This window comes from Lepidochelys kempii, chromosome 1 (genome assembly GCF_965140265.1).
Source record: "Lepidochelys kempii isolate rLepKem1 chromosome 1, rLepKem1.hap2, whole genome shotgun sequence".
NCBI classification, from domain to species: domain Eukaryota; kingdom Metazoa; phylum Chordata; order Testudines; family Cheloniidae; genus Lepidochelys; species Lepidochelys kempii.
In genome coordinates, this window is record NC_133256.1 from 34,554,482 (window position 1) to 34,581,508 (window position 27,027).

Here is a 27,027-nt window from a genome sequence, read left to right on the forward strand (position 1 = left end):
TTACAGGCTATTTGCTGAGAGCAAAAGGAATGTGGAAACCTAGGACTCCTTGGTTCTATTTCAGTTCTCTGGAGAGGAGTGCACTTCAACAGTGAAAGAAATCTTCCATCCTGTATCCCCCTGAATCTGTTCCCTCCAGTCTTCCTCCCCCAGCTCCTGTCTCATTCTCCCATTGAAGTGGTTTTACAAGAAATTAATTAATTAAATAAATAAAAACAGTCTGAGGAGATACTGGCATGGAAAATTTCCAAAGAGTTACATTTAAAGAGTTAGGCAATCTTAATTGTAGGCATTGCTACCAGTGCAACCTATAACTATCTTTTCCAGATATTCTTCACAGTGCTAGATAGCAGCCCCTAGTGCATCTCTGCTCCCTCTGCAGCTGTGGAGGTTCTTCAGACATGCTGCAGGCACACCCCCACCGTCTCCCAGGCCTGGGAAAGGGGCAGCACCAAAGACGTCCTCCTTTCTCCACTCCCAGACTAGGTGTTGCAGGGAAGGAGCACATAGCAGACTGACCCATTTTTCTCAGGAGGGGAAGGGTGAGGAGGGAGCTTCCCTGAGCTGCTGTAAGAAGAAAAGGAGTACTTGTGGCACCTTGTTCTTTTTGCACCCCACTCCTCTCCGTCAGCCTCTCCCTTGAATCCCTTCCCCTATCCAAAAACTCCTCTTGGTCCCCAAGGGGAGGGGACAGAGCTATGCCTACTCCCTATAGCAGCTCTCATTGGCTGTTCCTACCCAAAAGGCAGGGAAGTGGGGAAGGCAATCAATCAGAGGGGGCTTTCCCCTGGGCAGTCCAAAAATCAAGTGAAGGCTGGAGCTTTTCCAGTCAAAGAAGACTGGCTCCACCAGGGCCCCAAATCCCATTACTAACTATATCATAAGATCTGGGAATATTGCAATCCACACCAGCGTTACGATAGAAGTCTAGATGCCTCTTTATAGCTTTCACCACCGCCTAGTTTATACTACCAACTAGGAGCTTTATCTCTATAATAAGAAGCACCTGCTCAACAGCAATTTTGACTTGTCGTCAAATTTATTTCCACTGTAGAAGCAATAACAGAAAAATAACACTTTATTTGCAGAATAAAAGTAATCCTATAGTGGTAAATATATTTACATACACATAACCTATGTAAATCGTTCGACATATATTCCAATTTAACACTCTGATACTGTTTTTGTTTTCCAATGGAGACAGCAAAGGTAAAGGATGAGAGATCTAAAGTCTGGCTCAGTTGGAACATAAACAGGTAAGTATGAATGTTCTCATTTAAAATTTCCTATATTCTTTTTTAATTTAAATGAATGTATTATTTACAAAAAATACTAACAGCCTTAGACATTATTTTTCTATTTGCTTACAGAATATATACCACATAGGCAGCTGCAATGCAAGTTTCTTCACAGTACTTTACCAATGTCTCTCAGTCTTGGCCAGGCAGGATTTATATTCATGTATGTGCAGTGTTGTATTAATTTAAATGGAATATATGGAGTAAAGGTGTTAACATAACCCAGTCATTGTCCAACACTGGACAATGTTAAACAAGGTCTGGAGCTTGGTATACAGAGACCTCAGCCTGCTTAGCACCATGGAAAACACACCATTAAATATCCTTTTAACCTTTTATTAAAGATACAGAAAAGAAGGAAAAACAGTATTTAAAATGTAAAGTATTCAATAAAGTTTTCATTTTAAAAGCTTTCATTCCTTGTTCCCTTTCCCTTTAGCTGGAGAGAGTTTTTAGAAGGTAACCCCCCCACACCCCCCGTTTGGTAGATGGTACCAAAGAAGGTAATAACAGTCCTTTTGGGGAAAAGAGAAGAAGTTAGTTGAGATGGGCTGGAGATGTCCTTGCTTTTGTTGTTGTTAAAGTCCAACCTTAGAAGGACAAGCCCCCTTGTTTGACAGTCTCTTAGATGGCAATAACTATCATCCCAGGTCATATATAGCATTCGGCTAGAGCCACTAGGGGTAGCGATCTTTCTGGGTCCTTCTGTCTGTCTGGCCTGTTCTGACCAGAACATCTCTCAAGATCAGGATGATGAAGGCTGGGACTCCAGGAAATGGTGGAGGTGGCAGCCATGATTGTGAAACTCACTCCAGTAGCTGATGTCTGTTCTTTCCATCTGTTCTTCTCTTTGTTATTTCCTTACTTTCCCTCAAAAATCTCTTTAAGGACCCAAAAAGGGAGTGATGGATGGAATAGCCCATCCCTCCATTATTTTGTCTACCAATTAGACCTAATATCTGATATACCAAGTTTGACTCATTAACTTCCGGCTCCACATCTCCTGTTTTTAACAAGCATAATTTCAACAATTTCTTTGAATCATATCAATGTAGCCTTTTAGTTTAGACTAATTCTGTCTCCCTTTTGTACCCTATTCCCATCAACATTTGTTATTATAGGTTATTGTAACATCTTATGAACTGTTATATACTTTTTAGTTGAGCTCACTATTTGGGTAAATTTGTTGGTCCAATTGAGACTACCAGCAAGTGAGCTAATTGTGGTTTGTTCTTTTGCAACCTGCATAACTGTGGGCTAAGAAATAGACAATCTATTAAGTTATTCCACAGAGTCACCCCACAGCAATCAGATGATAATTACTTTCTGCTACTAGGAGTCTCCATTAGATTCAGAATGGTAATCTGGAAGTACAAAACTGCACAGCATTGCTAATTCATTGACCCATCCATCAGTCCAGTTTTTATTTAGATACAGTTGCTATGTGACTGTCTAATACACAGACTCCAACTAGGCAGAATACTACCTTCTCTTTAGCCTTTCTGGCCACTAGAGGGCAGGACAATAAACCCATGTGTATTGAAATTAACTTGCACTTCATTAATTCTCAGAACTTCTTTGCATTTTGAAAACGTGTTTATAAAGTAAAGAAAATTAAATTAAATGTAATTATCACCTCATGTAGTTTGCTTTGTGTAAAAATAAATATTTAATGTTTGGGCTATCTTCAGTACCATTTCTTCACGATATATGCAGATTTGACAGTTTCCATACTTTTAAGGTAACACTGTTATAACCGTGGAAAGATACAGCTGTCTTGATCCTTAATGTGCTTGTATGAACAGGACACCAAACTATACAATACAATACTGGATGCAAGAGAACATAACACTTGCTTCTGCTACATTGAAAAGCAGTTTCACACATAAGTTCCATTTATGTAGGCATACTGATTTACCAAACACCATTCCTTTTCATTTTTTATTTTTTTAGTTTAACATCAACATTAAATTTTGGACAGAAGAAATTTAAACCTCTAGGACAGTTTCTGTATTAAGAAAAAACTACTTATATTTGAACATCAAAACACTATTAATGAAACCTTAGCCAAGAAGTTCACTGCAAGTGACCCTCTCGCTGAATTCGAAGGCGTTCTTTCTCCACTTGTAAACGTTCCTTCTCAATCTGCAGCTTCTCAGATTCATATTTTAAAAACTGCAGCCTCTCTTTCTCCAATTGCAAACGTTCCTTTTCGAGTTTTAATTTTTCAGTTTCTAGATCCAGAGGCTGTAAAATGGGTTTTTCCACCTGGGTGATGTCATTTTCCAGGGCAGGTTTTTCAGCACGCAGGGCCTCTAGCCTCAGTTTCTCCCGCTCAATCTGGATCCGCTCCTTCTCCAGTTGAAGTCTCTCATGCTCCAGGCCTACATGCCGTAATCGCTCCTTTTCGATCTGCAGGCGCTCTTTCTCCACTTGTAGTCTTTCAGCTTCAATATCCAGCCGCTGTTTCTCCAGCTCTAGTTTTTGTTTCTCCAGGTTTATGAGCAAATGAGAGTCCTCGTAGGCTAGCCGGGCTTGAGCAGAGCTCAGATTTCCAAACTCTTCAATGTGGGTGAAATCAGGTAGGTCACTTTCCTTTTTGGAATCTGGCAAAACTGATGACAAAATTTCCTCCTCTTCCTCAATAGGAAACTGTTGGGAGGAATGAGAAACATAATTATTTCATGTACTTCTTTATACCATATTGAGCCAGTTACCCCCATGCAACCTCACTGAAAATAGAGCACACTTCTGTTGTTTCTAGTGATATCTCAGAAGTTATTCCAGACATTCATTTCACTTGTTCCCTAGACAATTTGTGTGTTAAACTCAAACCTGAGTTTTTCTGCTGTTACAAAGGCATAGCTTATTTGATTAGCAACAAACTCACATGTGGTCATGAAACACACAAGACAATTTCTTCAGTACACCCCTACTGTAAAGATGCAGAAAAATCGGCTGTTTATTCTGCAAAGCTTTGTTTAAAAACAGGTTGTGGATTTTTAAAAAAATTTTACTTAGATGATCTAAAAGAATTTTCATATTTACTGCAAAAGAACGAGGGTTAATAAGCAGGCATTATTTTTAGTTTTCATACAGGTTCTATGACAGGCACCTAGGACATTCTAGGAATTTCTTTTGACCAATTATTTAACATATGAATTGGAACTGTAAGCTATTCAGTTATGTAACATAACATTGCTTTAACTAATGCTGTAAAGGTTCCATCACTAAAAACAGTTTGATGTTGTGTTTTATTTGAGATCTGCGGCCTTTTTTCTCACATTTTCCTGTGATGGGGTGTCCACCCCACATAGGAATAGATGGGGTTAAGGTGGCCAGGTAGGCCTATTAACTCCATAGGCTGCACCTAGAGGAAAAGCCAGGGAGCAGGAATTGATTGCAAGCAGGCTCAGTTGGAAAGGAACAGGCAGGGCCTATAAAGCCAGGAAGCTGCCAGCAGACAAGGGCTGCTGGGAAAGGGCAGTCACTCCCTTGAAAGGAGGAGGTGGTTTTGGAACTGGTACACCCAGAGTAAGGAGGGGAACCAGGAGTTGTAGGAATCAGTCCAAGAAGCAGCAGTGAGGGCTGGGAGAGGAAAGCCTAGAACTGCTCGGTGTATGGTCGCTGGATTGAAACCCAGAGTAGTGGGCAGGCCTGGGTTCCCCTACCAGCCACTGAGGGCATTGTATAGACTGGTAGGGCAGTGAATGGGAAGACTGTCTGGGTCACTGTGGGAGTCACAGAGAATTGAAGGACTGTACCCCAGAAGGGGGGAAACAATGAGTGACTTAGCAGGAGGGCTGAGTCATGAAGAGGACGCTGTGGTTCCTGGGAAAAGAGAGGTGCTGCAGACCTGGGAGAGAGACGGTGTTATGGCATGCGATGACGGAAAGGGGCGTAGCCCTTAAGAGCTAATCCAGAGTGACCAGGAGGAGGTGCCAGACAAGCAGTGATCGTGTACCCCGTGACAGTTCCCAGCACTTCAAATTGTGCTAAATGGGGACAAGAACAAGATTTGTTTAACTGATCCTTTAGTTATTTTTATTCTCTCTTTTATACATTCTGGCCCGAAGCCCTGGGTACAGAGGGACCTTGGGTGTAGCAATACTGGCGTGGTTCCACAGGCCTGGGGGGACTCTAAAAGTTCATGGAGGGGGTATATACCCGTGTGCTACAGAACCATGCTACATAAGTGGTCACTGTGCCCCAGTGAACATGGGGTTTTGGGTTCAGGTGGGGACCAAGTCTGCGAAGGAGCAGCACCAAGGCCAGTGGATCCAGGACAAATGTGGATTTACTGGCTATTCCTCTAGTGCAGGAGGAACTCAGAAACTGTGGGGGTAATTCAGCCTTATTGTTGCAATAGTGGTCACAAAACAGTTCCAATGTCACCCTAGCTTAGGAGAAAAATTCTTTCCCATCCTGCATATCTCCCACACCTCTACTTGGCACCCTTCCTAACTGTTCAAGCCATGCATTGGGTACAGGATTTGCCCATAAATCAAATTTTTTCTCATGGCACCTAAAGTTAAAAAAAGAATAAATCTGCCTCGTTTGGGAACGTAAGGAACAGTATCTCCCCGGACCTGTATTCAACATGACCCTACAAAACCAATTATTGGAATTCCATCTGATTGACAGTCTCAGAACTGGCAAGATCACTCCCACCCTCCTCCTCTTCTCCCCATGCTACTGCTCTATAGATTTCATTGCTGAATGGTGGGATGCTGCCTATTAGGAGTTTGATACCAGTTGTAAAATCAACCAACCATTTCCCTTTCCCAGTTCATCTCTCCTCTCCAGCAGGATTGTGTTATCATAGGTGACACGAGGACTGCTTTCTCATCCTTGTCTCCAGTTGGAAGTGGTTGGATTGTGAAAGAAATGGGTTACTTCTCCACCTATTCTAGTGTATGTGCGGGGATGTGGATAGGAGAAATACTAAGCTAACTCCTCCTTCAGTCCACATGGATACTGCATCTGTTTGAAATAAATTAAGTCCATGGGAGAAAGGAAAAGGGAAAACAGAGGCATAAATATATTTAGAAGATTACTGAATACATGTATATTTAATAAAAAAACCCAAGACTGTATGCAGATGTGTAGGTTGCTGGATTTTGAATATCATTCATATAACAACAGAGCTTGTCACAGGGGATTCTCTAATTCACACAATCAGACTGTCTTGGGAAATTATAATATAGAGGAGTACTAGTCACAAGTGTGGAGAAAGTCCCCAAGCTGGAGTGAAGAGAATGGCCATATTGAACACAACTACAGTACACTAACTACTTACTTCAAAATTCTGTGGATCCTCCTCCTCCTCCTCTTCCACCTTGATTTCTGTTAAAGATCCACTGGCTTCTCTGAAGTCTGTGATATTTAGCCATTCAAAACTGTTTTCATTTGTAAATCCCATTTTCTCATCCATCTCTTCATTAACAGAGTCATCTAAATCAGATGATGGAAGGTGAAACCCAGTGCCTACCAGTTTGATGTTTGCATTCAGACGCTTTCTCTTCATGAGTGCTCTCCAATCAAGGTATCGCCTTTTCACTTCTGTCCCTGTTCTTTGCTCTCCTTCACCTACAGCATTCACACACTCTGCTATTTCCTCCCAAGCCTTTCGTTTCATCTCATTAATTGTTGTATTAAGCTGCTTGGAAAAAAGTACCTCTTTCCTTTTTCTAATTTCTTTAAGGAGTGTTTGAGTTTCTTGAACGCTAAAATTGCTTTTTCTTTTTCTTTTTAATTGTTTCATTTTTTCCATCTTTAAATCTAACAATTGTTACTGCAGCTGACTAAAGAGATAATATGAGAGTATTCAGTTTATTTATTTATGCAAATATGATTTAAAAAACAATCACAAAGTGGCCCTCAGTTCTTCAGGTAGTGAGTTTTCTCATTGCTTGGTCATCTTTCTATTTGCCAGGCTTGTTAAGATCCTAAGGAGGAAAGAACAAATAATATAAATCTCAAAGATATTTAGTGATATTTTCATTTAATGAAACTGACTCCTAAATCAACACTGCTAAAGAATCTATATGCTGAACTGATCATTCTTCTGATAGATTAAATCAATTTTTAAAAAATGTTTGGAATATAGAGTAGCTATAAATAAGCTTCTCTGATCTCACATGAATTATAAATCCATCAATTTATATCGGTCTCACACACTGTTCAGATTGAGTTGATATTTCCATTATAAAAATGTGGCTATTTTCCTTTGGCTTTTACAATTTTGCCATTTTAAATTTGCTCCAACCTGAAACTTGACATATAAGTCTCATCTTGAGTTGTCTAAAGTGGCTAAAATTGGTAAGCCATTTCTTCAGAGATGTAAAATATCTGAGTGAGAGACATTTCTCAGATGACTTTAAAAGTTATTTCTACCTAAAAAACAGTTTCATTTTAAAAGCTGAGGTTTTGGAGGCACTTACTATTTCTGAGCCATTGTATTAACAATAGAACAATTAGAATGGTTCCATTGACACATCGAAAATAGTATTTGCCATTTCAAAAATCTTCTTGAATTAAAATTTTCTTAATACAGAAAATACGTATAGGAAGAAATCCCTACAAACTCAAAGGTACAACCCCCTTCCTTCAACCTTTCCTCCCCTGGGCCTCTGCCACTCTTACCAGCAACAACCCATGTCAGAATATTGTTAGACTAAAAACAAATCAGAAATTCAGGCAAGCATTGGCTCAAGAGCAATTTTCCCCAGGGCAAACATTCAATTTAGAAATAACTATGTGTCACGGAGTGTGGGGGAGTCCAGGGCCTGCACCCTTCTTCCTGGGATTCACTGAGACACTCAGCCAGCCAGTAAAACAGAAGGTTTATTGGACAGCAGGAACACAGTCCATGTCATAAATATAAAGGGAAGGGTAAACCCCTTTGAAATCCCTCCTGGCCAGGGGAAAGCTCCTCTCACCTGTAAAGGGTTAAGAAGCTAAAGGTAACCTCGCTGGCACCTGACCAAAATGACCAATGAGGAGACAAGATACTTTCAAAAGCTGGGAGGAGGGAGAGAAACAAAGGGTCTGTGTCTGTCTGTAGTCGTCTTGGCCAGGGACAGAACAGGAATGGAGTCTTAGAACTTTTAGTAAGTAATCTAGCTAGGTACGTGTTAGATTATGATTTCTTTAAATGGCTGAGAAAAGAATTGTGCTGAATAGAATAACTATTTCTGTCTGTGTATCTTTTTTGTAACTTAAGGTTTTGCCTAGAGGGGTTCTCTATGTTTTTGAATCTAATTACCCTGTAAGATATCTACCATCCTGATTTTACAGGGGGGATTTCTTTATTTCTATTTACTTCTATTTTTTATTAAAAGTCTTCTTGTAAAACACTGAATGCTTTTTCATTGTTCTCAGATCCAAGGGTTTGGGTCTGTGGTCACCTATGCAAATTGGTGAGGCTTTTTATCCAACATTTCCCAGGAAAAGGGTGGTGCAAGTGTTGGGAGGATTGTTCAGTGTTCTTAAGATCCAAGGGTCTGGATCTGTAGTCACCTAGGCAAATTGGTGAGGCTTTTTACCAAACCTTGTCCAGGAAGTGGGGTGCAAGGTTTTGGGAAGTATTTTGGGGGGAAGGACGCGTCCAAACAGCTCTTCCCCAGTAACCAGTATTAGTTTGGTGGTGGTAGCGGCCAGTCCAAGGATAACGGGGGTAATATTTTGTACCTTGGGGAAGTTTTGACCTAAGCTGGTAAAGATAAGCTTAGGAGGTTTTTCATGCAGGTCCCCACATCTGTACCCTAGAGTTCAGAGTGGGGGAGGAACCGTGACATGGTGGTAGCGGTGGGATAAACCTGAAATCATTTTGAGATCCAGTTGAGATTTTTTGAACTAGAAATACAGATTTTAAAAAAGAATTTTTTTTTCCTTTGGAAAGGAAGCAGTTGAAACTGAAAGCAGATTGTTTTTTCTCTGCTTTGTGGCCAAGCAGAGACAAAAGGGGATTATCTTGTGAATTGCAGGTTTTCTTTGCCTGGAGGCAGGGTACTTAACTCCTGCAGGGAAATTCACAGTCTTCCAACCCAGAGGTTTTTTTTTCTTTTCTTCCTAAAAGTAAATAGGGGGTGTGTGCTCTACCCATTTGCCTGGAGACAAAAGTGGCAGGGTTTTTTTTTTGGATTTTGATTTTTTTTTGTTTTACAAGGAGCACAGGTTTGAAAAGAAATTTTTTTTTCTTTGGGCTGGGTAAGCAGGTTCCCAAGTAGTTCGAGGTTTTTTGCTTTAATTTGGGCCCAGAGCAGAGACAAGGGAATTGTCTTTTTCTGTAGGCTGACAATCACTATCAGAGAATAGGTATTCTATTCCAGCACAGCAAAATTTTACAGCCAAGTTTTGTTTGTTTATTTCTAAACCTCGGGTGTAAAGTTAGTTAAAAACAGAGAGGTTAGAATGGCCAAATCCTCGGCTCGACTACAGCTGGAATTAGCCAAATTTCAGGCTGAGGAAAAACAAAGGGAACATGAAAGACAGATAGAACTCATGCGGCTGGAGAAGGAGGTACAGGAGGCTGCCCACAAGAGGGAAATGGAGGCGAGGAAGCATGGTGGAGAAGTTTAATGGAACTTTGGGGGCCATGACACGTAAATTCGTAAATGAGCACTCCAATGATTGGGACCTAGTATTGCAGCAGTTGCTCTTTGCCTACAGAGCTGTACCACATCCCAGTTTAGGGTTTTCCCCATTTGAACTTGTATATGGCCGTGAGGTTAAGGGGCCATTGCAGTTGGTGAAGCAGCAATGGGAGGGATTTACACCTTCTCCAGGAACTAACATTCTGGACTTTGTAACCAACCTACAAAACACCCTCCGAACCTCTTTAGCCCTTGCTAGAGAAAACTTACAGGATGCTCAAAAAGAGCAAAAAGCCTGGTATGATAAACATGCCAGAGAGCGTTCCTTCAAAGTAGGAGACCAGGTCATGGTCTTAAAGGCGCTCCAGGCCCATAAAATGGAAGCATCGTGGGAAGGGCCATTCATGGTCCAGGAGCGCCTGGGAGCTGTTAATTATCTCATAGCATTCCCCACCTCCAACCGAAAGCCTAAGGTGTACCATATTAATTCTCTAAAGCCCTTTTATTCCAGAGAATTAAAGGTTTGTCAGTTTACAGCCCAGGGAGGAGACGACGCTGAGTGGCCTGAAGGTGTCTATTACGAAGGGAAATGTGCTGGTGGTGTGGAAGAGGTGAACCTCTCCATGACCCTTGGGCGTATGCAGCGACAGCAGATCCAGGAGCTGTGCACTAGCTACGCGCCAACGTTCTCAGCCACCCCAGGACTGACTGAACGGGCATACCACTCCATTGACACAGGTAATGCTCACCCAATTAGGGTCCACCCTTACCGGGTGTCTCCTCAAGCTAAAACTGCTATAGAACGGGAGATCCAGGATATGTTACAGATGGGTGTAATCCGCCCCTCTGAAAGTGCATGGGCATCTCCAGTGGTTCTAGTTCCCAAACCAGATGGGGAAATACGTTTTTGCGTGGACTACCGTAAGCTAAATGCTGTAACTCGCCCAGACAACTATCCAATGCCACGCACAGATGAACTATTAGAGAAACTGGGACGGGCCCAGTTCATCTCTACCTTGGACTTAACCAAGGGGTACTGGCAGGTACCGCTAGATGAATCTGCCAAGGAAAGGTCAGCCTTCATCACACATCTCGGGCTGTATGAATTTAATGTACTCCCTTTCGGGCTGCGAAATGCACCCGCCACTTTCCAAAGACTTGTAGATGGTCTCCTAGCGGGATTAGGAGAATATGCAGTCGCCTACCTTGACGATGTGACCATATTTTCGGATTCCTGGGCAGACCACCTGGAACATCTACAAAAAGTCCTTGAGCGCATAAGGGAGGCAGGACTAACTGTTAAGGCTAAGAAGTGTCAAATAGGCCTAAACAGAGTGACTTACCTTGGACACCAGGTGGGTCAAGGAACTATCAGCCCCCTACAGGCCAAAGTGGATGCTATCCAAAAGTGGCCTGTCCCAAAGTCAAAGAAACAGGTTCAATCCTTCTTAGGCTTGGCCGGTTATTACAGACGATTTGTACCGCACTACAGCCAAATCGCTGCCCCACTGACAGACCTAACCAAAAAGAAACAGCCAAATGCTGTTCAGTGGACCGGAAAGTGTCAGAAGGCCTTTAACAAGCTTAAAGTGACACTCATGTCTGACCCTGTACTAAGGGCCCCAGACTTTGACAAACCGTTCCTAGTAACCACAGATGCATCCGAGCGTGGTGTGGGAGCAGTTTTAATGCAGAAAGGACCTGATCAAGAATTCCACCCTGTAGTGTTTCTCAGCAAAAAACTGTCTGAGAGGGAAAGCAACTGGTCAGTCACTGAAAAAGAATGTTACGCCATTGTCTACGCTCTGGAAAAGCTACGCCCATATGTTTGGGGACGGCGTTTCCACCTGCAAACCGACCATGCTGCACTGAAGTGGCTTCACACCGTCAAGGAAACTAACAAAAAACTTCTTCGGTGGAGTTTAGCTCTCCAAGATTTTGATTTCGACATCCAACACATCTCAGGAGCTTCTAACAAAGGGGCTGATGCACTCTCCCGTGAAAGTTTCCCAGAATCAACTGGTTAAAATCGTCCTTGAGATGTGGAAAATATTGTTAGTCTTTATGTACTTGGTAGTATATTTAGAGATGCATGTGTCTTATTAACTCTGTTTTTCCTAGAGCTCCAGGAAGAAATCCCAGCCAGTGTTTCACCCTAGCTGAGATTTGGGGGGCGTGTCATAAATATAAAGGGAAGGGTAAACCCCTTTGAAATCCCTCCTGGCCAGGGGAAAGCTCCTCTCACCTGTAAAGGGTTAAGAAGCTAAAGGTAACCTCGCTGGCACCTGACCAAAATGACCAATGAGGAGACAAGATACTTTCAAAAGCTGGGAGGAGGGAGAGAAACAAAGGGTCTGTGTCTGTCTGTAGTCGTCTTGGCCAGGGACAGAACAGGAATGGAGTCTTAGAACTTTTAGTAAGTAATCTAGCTAGGTACGTGTTAGATTATGATTTCTTTAAATGGCTGAGAAAAGAATTGTGCTGAATAGAATAACTATTTCTGTCTGTGTATCTTTTTTGTAACTTAAGGTTTTGCCTAGAGGGGTTCTCTATGTTTTTGAATCTAATTACCCTGTAAGATATCTACCATCCTGATTTTACAGGGGGGATTTCTTTATTTCTATTTACTTCTATTTTTTATTAAAAGTCTTCTTGTAAAACACTGAATGCTTTTTCATTGTTCTCAGATCCAAGGGTTTGGGTCTGTGGTCACCTATGCAAATTGGTGAGGCTTTTTATCCAACATTTCCCAGGAAAAGGGTGGTGCAAGTGTTGGGAGGATTGTTCAGTGTTCTTAAGATCCAAGGGTCTGGATCTGTAGTCACCTAGGCAAATTGGTGAGGCTTTTTACCAAACCTTGTCCAGGAAGTGGGGTGCAAGGTTTTGGGAAGTATTTTGGGGGGAAGGACGCATCCAAACAGCTCTTCCCCAGTAACCAGTATTAGTTTGGTGGTGGTAGCGGCCAGTCCAAGGATAACGGGGGTAATATTTTGTACCTTGGGGAAGTTTTGTACCTTGGGGAAGCTTAGGAGGTTTTTCATGCAGGTCCCCACATCTGTACCCTAGAGTTCAGAGTGGGGGAGGAACCGTGACAGTCCAAAACAGAGGTTGTGGGTACAACCAAGACCCCTCAGTCAAGTCCTTCTGGGGGAGCAGGAAGCTTAGACCCCAGCCCTGGGGTTCCCTGCGTCCTTCACCCAGCACCAAACTGAAACTAACCCCCCCCAGCAGGCTCCCTTCTGCAGCCTGTGTTCACATTCCTGGGCAGAGGTGTTACCTCCTCCTCCACCTCCTGGCTCAGGTGACAGGCTTTCAGGTCTCCCATCCCCAGGGCACATTCCCAGGTCAACACTCCCCCCTCCCTGCTGCGTCACATCCTCACACTATGGTAACTGTATTTCTTATAACTGATAACTGTATTATCCTTGCAACAAAGCCCGTTGCCAACTGTGTCCACATATCTATTCAGGGGACACCATCACAGGGCCTAATAACATCAGCCACACTATCAGAGGCTTGTTCACCTGCACATCTACCAATGTGATATATGCCATCATGTGCCAGCAATGCCCCTCTGCCATGTACATTGGTCAAACTGGACAGTCTCTACGTAAAAGAATGAATGGACACAAATCAGATGTCAAGAATTATAACATTCATAAACCAGTCGGAGAACGCTTCAATCTCTCTGGTCACGCAATCACAGACATGAAGGTTGCTATCTTAAAACAAAAAAAATTCAAATCCAGACTCCAGCGAGAAACTGCTGAATTGGAATTCATTTGCAAATTGGATACTATTAATTTAGGCTTAAATAGAGACTGGGAGTGGCTAAGTCATTATGCAAGGTAGCCTGTGACCTCTTGTTTTTTCCTACCCCCCCCCCCCCAGATGTTCTGGTTTAACTTGGATTTAAACTTGGAGAGTGGTCAGTTTGGATGAGCTATTACCAGCAGGAGAGTGAGTTTGTGTGTGTATGGGGGTGGGGGGGATGTGAGAAAACCTGGATTTGTGCAGGAAATAGCCCAGCTTGATTGTCATGCACATTGTGTAAAGAGTTGTCACTTTGGATGGGCTATCACCAGCAGGAGAGTGAATTTGTGTGGGGGGGTGGAGGGTGAGAAAACCTGGATTTGTGCTGGAAATGGCCCACCTGATGGTCACTTTAGATAAGCTATTACCAGCAGGACAGTGGGGTGGGAGGAGGTATTGTTTCATATTCTCTGTGTATATATAAAGTCTGCTGCAGTTTCCACGGTATGCATCCGATGAAGTGAGCTGTAGCTCACGAAAGCTTATGCTCAAATAAATTGGTTAGTCTCTAAGGTGCCACAAGTACTCCTCTTCTTTTTGCGAATACAGACTAACACGGCTGTTACTCTGAAACCTGTATTTCTTATATAAGTTATATTTTACTTGTATGATAACAGGATTTTGCTTCTTAAAAAACACATCTGCTTATTGTGAATTCCCATTTACAAACATTTCCTCAGCCACTAATTGTGGTTCTGGAAGAAGAATCATAACAGGAGAAATAAGTAACAGGAATTGATGAACTTTCAAAGAAAACTTACACTCTTATTGGCACTCTCTGGTAATAAGAAAGAAGACAAAAGAAAGAAGACTATGTTAATGCAAACTAGATAACTTGTAGATCACGCCTGCAATCTCCACCCCGGAGAGTTAGAACACAACATTCTAGTTCGCGCTGCAATTTACACCATTATAGTCCAAACTATGGGGCTATGTAGACGCAGCTTTAGAACATGACTGATTGTAACTGGTTCACTCACAAACATTTGCACGTCAAACATCTTTCAGTCCTGGCATTTAAAGATGCTGATACCTCACTGACTACTTTGAAAAACTTTGTATTTAGAAATAATTCTATTTCTCTTTCACAGAAATATGTAATTCTTTTCTCTTATTAACATATTACTGTATATATTTTCCCCCATTAAGAGTTGATTAATTCTTTGTGTTTTCTCTCCACCAGAAGTCATTATACTTTGCAATATCATGATGGCCATGAATAAAAGATGCCTTCTGGTTAGGAATGAAAAGCAGGAACAGATAAAGATGAAACAAGTATTTTTTCAAATATAAGTGTGATTCATGACAGATAACTAAGAAAAAAGACAGAAAATGTACTGTGCAAGGAAAAGAAGGTAAGAAGTGTTTCAAAGCTGTACAAAGCTGTAAGTGGAATATGGATTTTAATAGTAAAATTAACATTAACTAATTCGGGTCATTTGAATCCAGCTGATAGATGTTGATACTTAGAGTAAGGAACAGAAAATGGATAATTGAGACTGCCTGAACCACAGTGTTTTAGTGATTTCTCATTAGAGCTACAAGAGCCTATCATATATATGTATGTGTGTGTCTATATTTACATATATGCAAATACACTGTCTTTGTCTTATATAGGAGAATGTATTTGCATAGGAATTAGGAAATGGAAAACAATTTCACAGAGAATAAAGATACATCAGAATGGACAACTGTATAATGGTAATGTGGGTTGCAGTCTTGAGGGTGAGGGTGTATGATGGGGTGTACTCCCACACCAGACCTGAGAGAGCTGCATTAGGCCCATCAGGCTCAATCAGCCAAATTAGTGTCAAACGAGAGAGATTTAGGCTGTGTGAAGAGCCTTGATTAGAAAGAAGCTCATCTGTGAGGGAACAGGTGGGGACTTCTATAAAACCAGGAGGCTGGCAATAGAGTAGGGGTGCAGCAGGCAGGAAGCCTATAGTCTCTCTTCCCAGAGAGAAAGGAGGGATAGGAATCCCTGAGACCTTGTAGGCCTGAGAGAAAGGGGTCTCCTGACTAGGAGGACTGGAGAAAAACAGTAGGAAATAGTCCAGGGGCTAGAGCAGGAAAATGGGTGCAGTCACAGACCTTAATCTTTTGCTACAGGGTCCTGCATTGGAACCCTGAGTAGAGGGTGGGCCTGGGTCCCCCTACCAACCACTGCAGAGTGATACTGCTTGGGGCAGTGAGTTAGAAGACCACCTGGGTCACTGCAGGAGTGACAGGGTCAGGGCAGCAGAAATGAGGACTGCCTGATGCTGCTTGAACAGAAAGACTTCTAAAGGGGAATCACAAAGTGAGCGGGTTGGAGGGCTGAGTCACAAAGCAGCTGTGGCCACAACTCTGTGAACAAGAGGTGAGCTGCAGATGCTGGAAGAGAAGGAAGGGGGCACTGAACTGGGCGGAGCTAATCTCTAAAAGTGCCTGAAGTGGGTACGACTAGCCGTGAACAAACCGCCCAATGACAGGCAGCAACACCGTGTTATTACTGTAGATGCAGAGTGAAATAAAATTATATTGGAACATTTTATCTTATCTTTAAGGTTTTTTCCTAACCTTTAGTATTTCACCTCATGAGCCTACCATGAATAGATACTAGTGCTAGAGGGAAGCACTATATTTGGTTCTAACTGGCAGTAAATCAATGTATTTAGTACCTGCTGTTCCTTCTCCAATCCAAATTACAGTGTAATCACCTCTCCTTTTGGCTTCCACCAATTGATTTTCATGATCTATTCATCAAACACTATGTTTAGCCTGTGAAAGTTTTGTAATTTAAAAAAAAAAAATCATCGAGCAACTTAATTATCCAGAAAAGTTGCTGATTAGAACTAAACAGTTCAGTCAACTTTTAGACGTTCAATTGTATTTGTCATCTTGTTGAAAAATGTTAGATTCAGCTGAAATCCTGGGGCCAAGTACTCTTCTATTATACTGGTGTAATTCCACTTAAATCACTGGAATTGGAAAAGTGTATTTTGATTGATGCTGGCCTTGTATCTCTAAGCATTGGCAATAGTTTCCGGTGGGCAGGTTTCTTTATGATTACAAGAACTTTTAAGGTTATACAGTTACATCCAGGCTTTAACACCAACTTCAAATTTGAAGAAAACACTTGTTTCTTCTTATGAGAACAAATTCTTTTAGTTTTTTCATTGTGATTTAGAGATAGCAAACCTGACTTGGTCTTTTAGCAAAAAACAAATCCTATTCGTGTGAAATTCTTGAAAACAGCATAGATTTCAAAAAAATTACCTAAGTATGACCATACTGGCTCAGACCAATGGTTCATCTAGCCCAGTATTCTGTCTTCTGACAAGTTTCAGAGTAGCAGCCGTGTTAGTCTGTATCCGCAAAAAGAAAAGGACTACTTGTGGCACCTTAGAGACTAACAAATTTATTTGAGCATAAGCTTTCATGAGGGAATGAACAAAACAGGGCAATTTATTGAGTGACCCATCCCCTGTCATCCAGTTCCAGCACCTGGCAGTCAGAGGCTTCGGGATACCCAGAGCAAGGGGTGCATCTCTGACCATCTTGGCTAAGAGCCACTGGTGAACCTATCCTCCATGAATTTATCTAATTTGTTTTTGAACCCCAATCGCTGGCAACGAGTTACAAAGGCTGGCTGTGCATTGCGTGAAGAACTACTTCCTTATGTTGTTTTTTTTAAACCTGCTGTCTGTTAATTTCATTGGGTGATGCCTGGTTTTTGTGTTATGCGAAGTGGTAAAATACAATTCCTTATTCACTTTCTCCACACCATTCAAGATTTTATATACATCTATCATATCCTCCCTTAGTTGTCTCTTTTGTAAGATGAAAGAACCACTCTTTTTAATCTCTCCTCATATGGAAGCTGTTCCATACCCCTAATCATTTTAGTTGCCCTTCTCTGTACTACTTTCTCAATTCTAATATAGCCTTTTTGAGATGGGGTGACCAGATCTGCATGCGGTATTAGTTGCTCTTCAAATTCCTTTTTGGCCTGCCTAATTACAATTTTATACTTGACTTGCCAGAGTTTATGCTCCTTTCTGTTTTCCTTAGTAGGAAAGGCCTTCCAATGGACTTCCAATATTAAAATGATGTATTTTTGTCTCTAACCACCTTTTACTCTATTATTTAGCCTTGGTGGCATTTTTTTTGGTCCTCTTACTGTTTTGTTGGTGGGAGGGGGAGGGTGTTATTTGTGGTATACATTTAGTTTGAGATGCTATTATGGTGTTTTTAAAAAGTTTCCATGCCGCTTGCAGGCATTTCACTCTTGTGACTATTCCTTTTAATATCCATTTAACTAGCTTTCTCATTTTTGTTTAGTTCTCCTTTTTGAATTTAAATGCTACTGTAGTGGGTTTCTTTGGCATTTTCTCTCCTACAAGGATTTTAAATTTAATTATATTATGGTTATTATCACTGAACAGTTCAGCTAAATTCACCTTTTGAACCAGATCCTGTGTACTACTTAAGACTAAATCAAGAATTGCCTCTCCCCTTGTGGGTTCGAGGACTAACTGCTGCAAGAAGCAATCACTTAATGATGTCTAGAAATTTTCTCTCTGCATCCCAACCTGGGGTACATACCTAGTCAATATGGGGATAGTTTAAATCCCACATATTATTAGGTTTTCTTTTTTTGTAGCCTGGCTAATCTCTCTGAGCATTTCACAGTTCCATCACCATCATGGTGGTTGGTAGTATATTCCTACTGCTACACACTTATCATTCGAGCATGGAATTTATATCCATAGAGATTCTATGGTACAGTTTGATTCATTTACTATATTTGACTATATGCTTTCTTTCACATATAGTGCCACTCCCCTACTAGCACAACCTACTCTGTCATTCCTAAATATTTTGTACCCTGGAATTACTGTGCCCCATTATCATTGTTACACCAAATTTCTGTGATGCCCATTATATCAATAGCATCATGTAATTCCAGGCACTCAAGTCCACCCATCCTAGTATTTAGACTTCTAGCACTTGTATACAAGCACTTATAAAATTTGTTAATATTTAGTTGTCTGCCTTCATATGATGTAATTAAGTGGGACTCTTTTTTTGTTTGACGGTTTCTCTGAAGTTCCTATCTGTACTCCATAAATGTATATCATCTCCTTTTTACTAGGATATAGAGCATCCCCTTTTATAAATCCTCCCCTAAAGGATGTTGCTGTCTGAACCATGTACTCCACTGCACCTGTCAGCTTTCCCCTGGCCCTTAGTTTAAACACTCCTCTATGACATTTTAAATTTTACATGCCAGCAATCTGGTTCCGTTTTGGTTTAGGTGGAGCCCATCCTTCCTGTTTGGGCTCCTCCTTCTCCCAAAGGTTCCCTAGTTCCCAATAAACCTAAATCCCCTTCTGAAAACCATCATCTCATCCACACATTGAGACTGCAGTTTAGGCTTGTCTAACTGGCCCTGCATGTGAATCATAGAATATCAGGGTTGGAAGGGACCTCAGGAGGTCATCTAGTCCAACCCCCTGCTCAAAGCAGGACCAATCCCCAACTAAATCAAAATAACTGGGAATACTTTGGAAAATGCTATTATGAAGGTCCTGGGCTTTAATCTCTTACCTACCACCCTAAATATGGCCTTTGAGAGCGCTCTCTGACTTTTCCCTATGTCATTGGTACCTACATGTACCACAACCACCTGCTCCTCCCCAGCGCTGCACATAAGTCTATCTAGACGTCTTGAGAGGTACACCATGTCAGACAATTCACCATGTGGTTCTCCTGGTAATCAAATCCAACTATCACTATTTCTAATAATGGAATCCCCCATTATTATTACCTCTCCTCCTAATAACAGGGGTCCCATTCCCCAGAGGGGTATCTGCACTGATGATACCGGGACATCATCTGGAAGGAGGGTCCTAACTATAGGATTGTTTTTCTCTGCTTCAGTTTGATGTTCTCCTTCCCGGAGGCTCTCATCCTCCTCAACAGCACAAAGGCTGTCAGACTTGTGCTGGGACCACTCTACTGTGTCCTGGTAAGTCTCCTCTATGTATTTCTCTGTCTCCCTTAGCTCTTCCAGTTCAGCCACTCTGGTCTCAAGAACTCATACTCAGTCCCTGAGGGCCACGAGTTGATTGCACTGAATGCACACATGCCACCTGCCCACAAGGCAGGTAATCATACAAGATGCATTCAGTGCAATAAACTGGATAGCCCCCACTCTGCTGCTGGATTTCTGCCTTTATTTTTACTCTTGCAGAGAGTTTGTTTGTTTGTTCTTTCGGGGCCTTATTGGCCTAAGTTTAGATAATATTTGTTAGTTGTATCTGGCTCTCATGTTCCTTCTCTAAATTTCCTCACAAAACTCCATTTGCTAGCTCCTCTGCTTACTTAGGAGCTGGACTTTTAAACCCCAGTTCTCCCTAGTTAACCCTGCCCCCTTGTCAAGGGATCCTATAGGAAAGGCTACATTTTAGTCATGGGTATTTTTAGTACAAGTCATGGACAGGTCACGGGCAGTAAACAAAAGTTCATGGCCCATGACCTATCCATGTCTTGTACTATATACCCCTAACTAAAACTTGGGCAGGCCGGGGTGCTCAGGCAGGGCAGTCCAGGGGGGCACTGCAGGTGCTGGGGTGGGCGGCAGCACGCAGCCCAGGTCCCCTGCTGGTGCTGGGGTGGGAGGGCTGGCAGTTTCCCTACCCAGCTCTGCGCAGCTCCCCGGAAGCGGCTAGCATGTCTCTGCAGATCCTGGGGAAAGGAAAGGCCAGGGGGGCGCCGGGTGCTCCCCCACCACAAGCGCTGGCTCCGCAGCTCTCATTGGCTGGGAATTGCAGCCAGTGGGAGCTGCGGGGGCAGTGCCTGCAAGCAGGGGCAGCGCGCAGAGCCCCATGGCCCCTCCAACCTAGGGGCTGCAAAGACATGCCAGCCGCTTCCGGGGAGCCGCCCTCGAGGTAAGCACCACCACACACACCAAACCCGTGCCCCAGCCCTGAGCCCCCTCCCACAACCAAACTACTACTGATGCTGCTGGGGGTGAGGGGAAGGTGGCCAAAGACTGCCCCAGCAGTGGCTGGAGCGGAGCCAGCCGAACCACCCACTGCAGAAGTTACAGAGGTTACGGTATCCGTGATTTCCGTCATCTCTGTGACAGACATGCAGCCTTACCTATTGGGATTAGGAAAGAAAGAATGGCAGGCTAGAGTCTCATTAGGAAGCTCTCTACCTTGCCTATCAGGCCACTAGGCTCAGCACAAAGCCCCCTGAACAGACCACACTATAAACCATATAAGAATAACAATTGTGGTATTCCAGACTTACAATTTATTAAGGGCTAGATCCTGCAAACTGCTGAGTCCTCTGTCCCTGATCTAGCAAAGCAATTAAGCACACGAGTAGTCTTGCTGAAGTCAAAAAACTACTGTGTCTGAAGTTAACCATGTACTTAAGTGCTTTGCTGGATCAAAGATAGATGGTACATAAAGATGCAGCTAGACAGTTTCCTTACTAACTTCCCAATTCCAGCTATTCCTTTCCTGGACAGGGTTTTCCTTTTTATACAGACTTTTTTCCCAGCATGCCTTTCTGGGGTTAGCCCTTTATATTTGGCAGAGCCAAACAACTGCAAGCCTAAAGACATTTAAAAATTAGTAGCTGCTGGTTGCAGCTCCCTCTCTTCTAACTGGTAAGTATGTGTTACCTTTTCCCCTAGTTTTGCATTTCATATTGCTGAGGAGATGGTATATTTTCACAAGAACTATTTTCTTTATTAATAACTTGTCCTAATCTTGTTAATTTACAGAGTGTATCTGAAGGATTTGACTGATCTAACTTTTCATTAATTCCACTGTCATATAACATCACTCTGGATTTCATACACTAATCATAGTGCTTGAAACTATAATGGTGTTCTCAAAGTTCTGGTTTGTTGTGATGGTTGTTGCCCCTACAGAAAAGCACTTTATTGAGCACACAAAACTATCTGCATAAAGTATTTAAGAGACAAAAATGGTGGTACACCAGAAAATGTCCATAGTCTAGCTAGATGTAGAGAAAACATAACCACCATATTTCAAAATGAATTTAACAAAAGCTGCTGACTGGTATAGTACGTGTAAGAATTTTGCTTTCATGGAAGAAGTGGGTTGGCTGTGGCAGGATGTACATATTTACAGTTACTGCCTGTCATGAGTTCAACACCTCAGAGGTCATCAATGGTTTTGAAGGAGGACTCTAAAGTAAGGCAATGACACTTGCTGAATGCACCAAGTTGGGAAGAAGGGAAGCTCATTCAAAAGAAAGCTGCTGGGGCAGATTAGAGAAATGATAAAGATTTGTGATGGCTGAAGTAGACAAATATGACAGAATAACACAAGAGTGCATGAAAAGAAAAGAAATTCAAAGCATTTCACAGGAAAAGATCTGTATTTTGTGTCCATGTGCTTACGTGGTGCCTAGCACCATATTATAAGTGCCCATAGGGGCTCCAACTCTCACTCTTATGCAGCATTCCCAATCCCAAGCATTCAAAAATCATGGGTTAGGCCCTCCCAAATCATGAGTTGGCTTAAAATTAAATTTAAAAAATAATTCATTTGGAGTTCTATTTATTTGCCTTCTGGCTTTTGAAATTTTAGGGTTCATGATTTTCAATCTCTACAACCATAAGGAGTAGAAACTTATTTTTTTTTAAAATAAAAGTTGAGATTTTGGAGTAGTATCATGAAGTTAGGATTTTAAGGAAAAAAATCAAATAGCCTAAGCCTCATGATAAAATCGTGAGAGACCGCAACACTGCCTTTGGAACAAACTATTGTTTGTTTTATAGTAACAGCTAGAGGCCCAGCTCAGGGAAGATCTCGATCAGGCTGAAACGGTCATTGTGGACGTATGTAAAGGAAAGGCAATCCCTGCTCCACGGAGTTTAATTTTGGCATGAGACAAGTAATGGAGAGAACAATCGCAATTTGGCAGGAAGAACAAGCTAGTGAAGACCGAGCAAAGCAGCGGGAGCAGAGCTGAGGACATGGCCAGCCAGCCTAGTTCCCACGAGACGGATTCACCGGCCAGAATCCGCCCCGCGCGGGGCTGCAGCCAGCGCTGTACGAGGAAGGGACCAGGACTGCTCCGCAGCCGGAAGGGGAAGGAGAGAGTTTCTCCTGCCAACAGAGGGAGGCTGCGTGGGGCAGGCCGGATTATGGCTCACAGATGGGAAGGGAGACCCCGGCCGGCTCCAGCCCAGTCCTGTGTTAAGTGAGCCAAGCGGTGGGGGCGGGGGTACCTCCAGAGAGGAGCCCCCGGTCCCTGAGCTCTGTAGGGGGCTGTGTCCCCCCGCGCAAATGGGGCTGAGTTAACGGGGGGAGCAGACGCGAATGGACCCCTCAGCCCCACCAGGGGCGCTGGGGTTACCGGGGGTGGGGGGCTGGACCCCTCTCACCTCCACGCGGGACCTGGCCGGGGGTGAGTGCGCTACAAAGAGGCAAAGGCTGTTAAGGCCCCCGCGGCCCCCGGGCAGCGGAACCTGCGGGGGGGTGGGGGGGCTCCTGTCCCGCGCCGCGTCAGCGAGGGGAGCCGCCCGCCGCCCCAGCCCGACCCTGGAGTCCCCAGGGGGGAGCAGCGCGAACTACTCACCGGCGCCCAGCACTCCCCTTCGGTCGGCTCACCGGCCCTTTAACAGCCCCCCGTCTCCCATTGGAGAACCCGTGGCGGCGGGTGAACCGCCCGCTGGGGGAGGCTGGCCCCCGCCCAAGGCCCCGCCCCCGGCCCCGGCCCCGCCGGAATCTCCTCGCCCCTGGCGGGCGACGCGCCCAGGGGCGCCCTCGGGGGGGGGCGGGTCAGCGGCGCGTGCCCCCCCCCCCTTTCCCGCCCCTGCACAGAGCGGGTGGACGAGCCAGCGGCGCGCGGCTCCTTGCCCGCGGCCCCGAGCGCAGAGCAAGCGGGCGGCGCGGCGCGGGGCGGCGCGGGGCGGGCGGGGTGGGGGTGCGCCCCTCCAGCCCGTTCAAGCAGAGGGCGGGCGGCCCCAGCGCCCCAGATGGAGTACCAGAAACTCCGCCCTAGGCACTTGCTACTTAGGGTGTGCTGAGCATGCTCACAAACTGAGCATGTTCCGTGACATCTGCTGAAGCCGCTGCCCTTCGCGCTGCTTTTACTGGGCATGAGATTCTGCGAGTGCTTTTTCCAGTGGTTAAAAAGGGGCAAATCAGAGGAGAGAGGTGGCCGGGGTCTGATCAGTGGCTGGAAATTGACTGGTGGGGGGATCAAGCAGCTGGAGGCAGAGTTAGGATAGGGGCAGAAGGGCAAAATCAGGGATGGGGCGGGGGGAAAGAGCTGGAGGTAAGCCCGGGGTGCGGCACTGCCAGAGGGTGACAGAGGACAAAACCCTGGCACAGGCAGGGGCAGAGGGGGTAACGGTTACCCCGATGGACTGAGACACCAGTGTTTGCAAAAATATGGGGGGGGGGCAGAGAGGCTTTTTTATTTCCCCTCTCACAGACAGTACCGCTCAGCATAGGCTTCCCATGCTGGGTTCCTAAAGGCACAGATATCCCAATGCCTAGTCACTGCACCTCCTCTTTGTTTGATGTAACCTACTGAGGTGCTGCAGGAGACTTAATTCAGTGACAGCAAGGACTTCCCTATACCCCCCCCCCCCGAATTTCCCCAACATTCCCCCCTGGTCAACTGGTTACATGCAGTGTTGCCAATTTAGTGGTTGGTTGGAAATGTGAATTGAAACATTAATACACACTTTAAAAGCATATATAGTGTATGATAAAACACTTGTACCTGAAAAAGTATAATAGGTTTGAAAAGTATGAACAAAGACTAGCTTCCTCGAACAGCTGTTGTTTTTTCTGACAATGTTGGCGCATTCATTCTGACAATGTTGGCCAACCTTATAATTTAAAATTACGATTTGTAAGCAAGGTCTGAATGAGCTCTCCCCTGACAGCTAGTGATGACCCAGGGGGTGGGGGAAGGCTTCAGGACCAGACTATATTTACATGAACTCACCTACTCTACCTAGATATCCAGCAGCCAGAGCTGTGTTGCCCAAGTGATCAATTTTGGCTGGTGTTGGAAGTTTTTGTACTAAACATTTTTATTATATTATAGTTAATTTTACATAAGAATGGCTGGGTCTGACCAATGGTCCATCTAGCCCAGTACTCTGTCTTCTGACAGGTTTAAGAGTAGCAGCCGTGTTAGTCTGTATTCGCAAAAAGAAAAGGAGTATTTGTGGCACCTTAGAGACTAACAAATTTATTTGAGCATAAGCACGAAAGCTTATGCTCAAATAAATTTGTTAGTCTCTAAGGTGCCACAAGTACTCCTTTTCTTTTTGTCTTCTGACAGTGGCCAATGCCAGGTGCTTCAAAGGGAATTAACAGAACAGAGCAATTATTGAGTGATCCACCCTCTGTCATCCACTCCCAGCTTCTGGCAAACAGGCTCTCAGAGCATGGTGTTGCATCCCTGCCCATCCTGGCTAATAGCCATTGATGGACATATCCTCCATAAACTTATCTAGTTCTTTTTGAATCCTGTTCCAGTTTTGGTTTTCACAACATCCCCTGGCAAAGAGTTCCATGGGTTGACTGTGTGTTGTGTGAAGAAGTACTTCCTTTTGTTTGTTTTAAACCTGCTGCCTATTGATTTCATTGAGTGACCCCCAGTTCTTGTGTTATGTAAGGAAGCTTATGCACTTTCTGCACACCAGTCCAGATTTTATAGGCCTCTATCATATCCCCCCTTAGTCGACTCTTTTCCAAGCCAGAAAGTCCCAGTCTTTTTAATCTCTCTTCATATGGAAGCTGTTCCAGGCGCCTGATCATTTTAGTTGCCCTTCTGTGTACCTTTCCAACTCCAATATATCTTTTTTGAGATAGGGTGATCAGAACTGCCCGCAGTATTCAAGATGTGAGAATACCATAGATTTAAAAGTGGAGGAACTTGGTTTGCCAGACTGATCAGCAAAGCCAATGCTGACAAACTATGTGAAAAGGCTGAAAAACACCAATCCTCTGGACTATATCGACATGCAGAAAGCCTTATAAGTCAGTCAATGTCAAAGACAATTTTAGAAGTACTTAATGAGGCTGTTAAGAATGCTGGAGACACAACACAGTTTATGTGAACAAACATGGCTGTCACATCATAATTTCTCTTTTTAAGCAAGAGATACCACACACTACAAACTGGAGGCCAATGTAAAGTTCATTGTAATTTGTTAATCCTGAAGTTGGACACTGGTTCCGACCAAGACCAGCAAATGCTCACTATCTTTCTGCAAGAAACTCAACTGACTGGTTAGAAGCATGCAGTGCAACAGTGAAAGTCTCAGCATTGAAAAAGTGACAAACTCTCTCACCACATTCAGAAAATGTGCATACATGGCTGATGAACACACCGATGCAAATGGGTGTCAAGTATTAAGTCACTGCGTATGTTATCTTGATATCAGTGGTAGGCCAGCAGATGAATTTCTAGATGTTCAGGTTATAGAAAACACATCGACGGCATCTCTGACAACCCACATTTTAGAAGAGTTAAATGCTTGTAAATTGAATCCCAAAGAGATGGCTATTTGTGCATTTGATGGACCGGCAAACTTCTCCGGAAGACATAGTGGAGAACAAGCTTTACTCAGAGAAAAGTGTAACTCTAATCTCTCCAATACACACTTCAGAGGCCATCTACTTCAGCTATAAATTTAATGTCTTCATTATACTCTTTTTTTCAGCAAGAGTCCAAAAGGACAGAGCATCTTGGAAGATACACTGTGACTGAAGTTCAAATTAATCCAATCTGGGAAAACCCACTGGCTTTCTCAGGAGCGATCCTTGGCTGTTGTCTTAAAATTACTGCAACCATTATTATTGGGTTTGGAAAATATCTACTGAGATATCTACAATATCTAAATAGTGAGGCTGGTGGACTACTTTTGCTACTAAGTTCAGAGAAGACAATTGCCATTCTCTCTTGTAAATCTGTTGTTGAAAACACTTGGGTCACTAAACCATGCCATCCATGCATCTGCTACAACAATAGTAGATATCTCTCCAGCAATGGAAGCTACACTTGGATCAATCAGAGAGATATCCATTGAAAATGTACTGAACGAAGCAAAGACTGCAGTTCAGAAGTTGACTAATTAGGGCACTTATATTAACTCCTTAAATGAAGAGGACAAGAAGTGTTTGTTAAGCCAGCTGAAAAAGTGAAGTACACAGACTTGATTCTTACATCTCTACAACACCAACTTCTGGATTCTGTTAATCTCTGCATAGCTTTTACAGATGCCTGTCTTATAAAACACCAGCAGTTGAGTGGAGTGA

At 43.4% G+C, this 27,027-nt stretch overlaps 1 protein-coding gene across 4 annotated transcripts in view; it reads right to left on the bottom strand.

The window, feature by feature from the left end:
• Positions 1-1,060: 1,060 nt before the first annotated feature.
• The window catches only part of MSANTD4 (Myb/SANT DNA binding domain containing 4 with coiled-coils), an 804,538-nt gene continuing 778,571 nt past the window's right edge, over positions 1,061-27,027 (bottom strand). For 2 of the 4 annotated variants that reach the window (XM_073338669.1, XM_073338680.1), the window contains exons 2-3: positions 6,598-7,246; positions 1,061-3,950 (exon numbers count right to left, since the gene is read on the bottom strand). In XM_073338669.1, the coding sequence (XP_073194770.1) occupies positions 3,375-3,950; positions 6,598-7,071 (1,050 nt within the window). In that variant the 5' untranslated portion in view covers positions 7,072-7,246 and the 3' untranslated portion in view covers positions 1,061-3,374. Of the gene's footprint in view, positions 3,951-6,597; positions 7,247-16,966; positions 17,056-23,320; positions 23,458-27,027 lie in introns of those variants that run through there. The other 2 variants (XM_073338659.1, XM_073338650.1) reach the window with 2 other exon arrangements.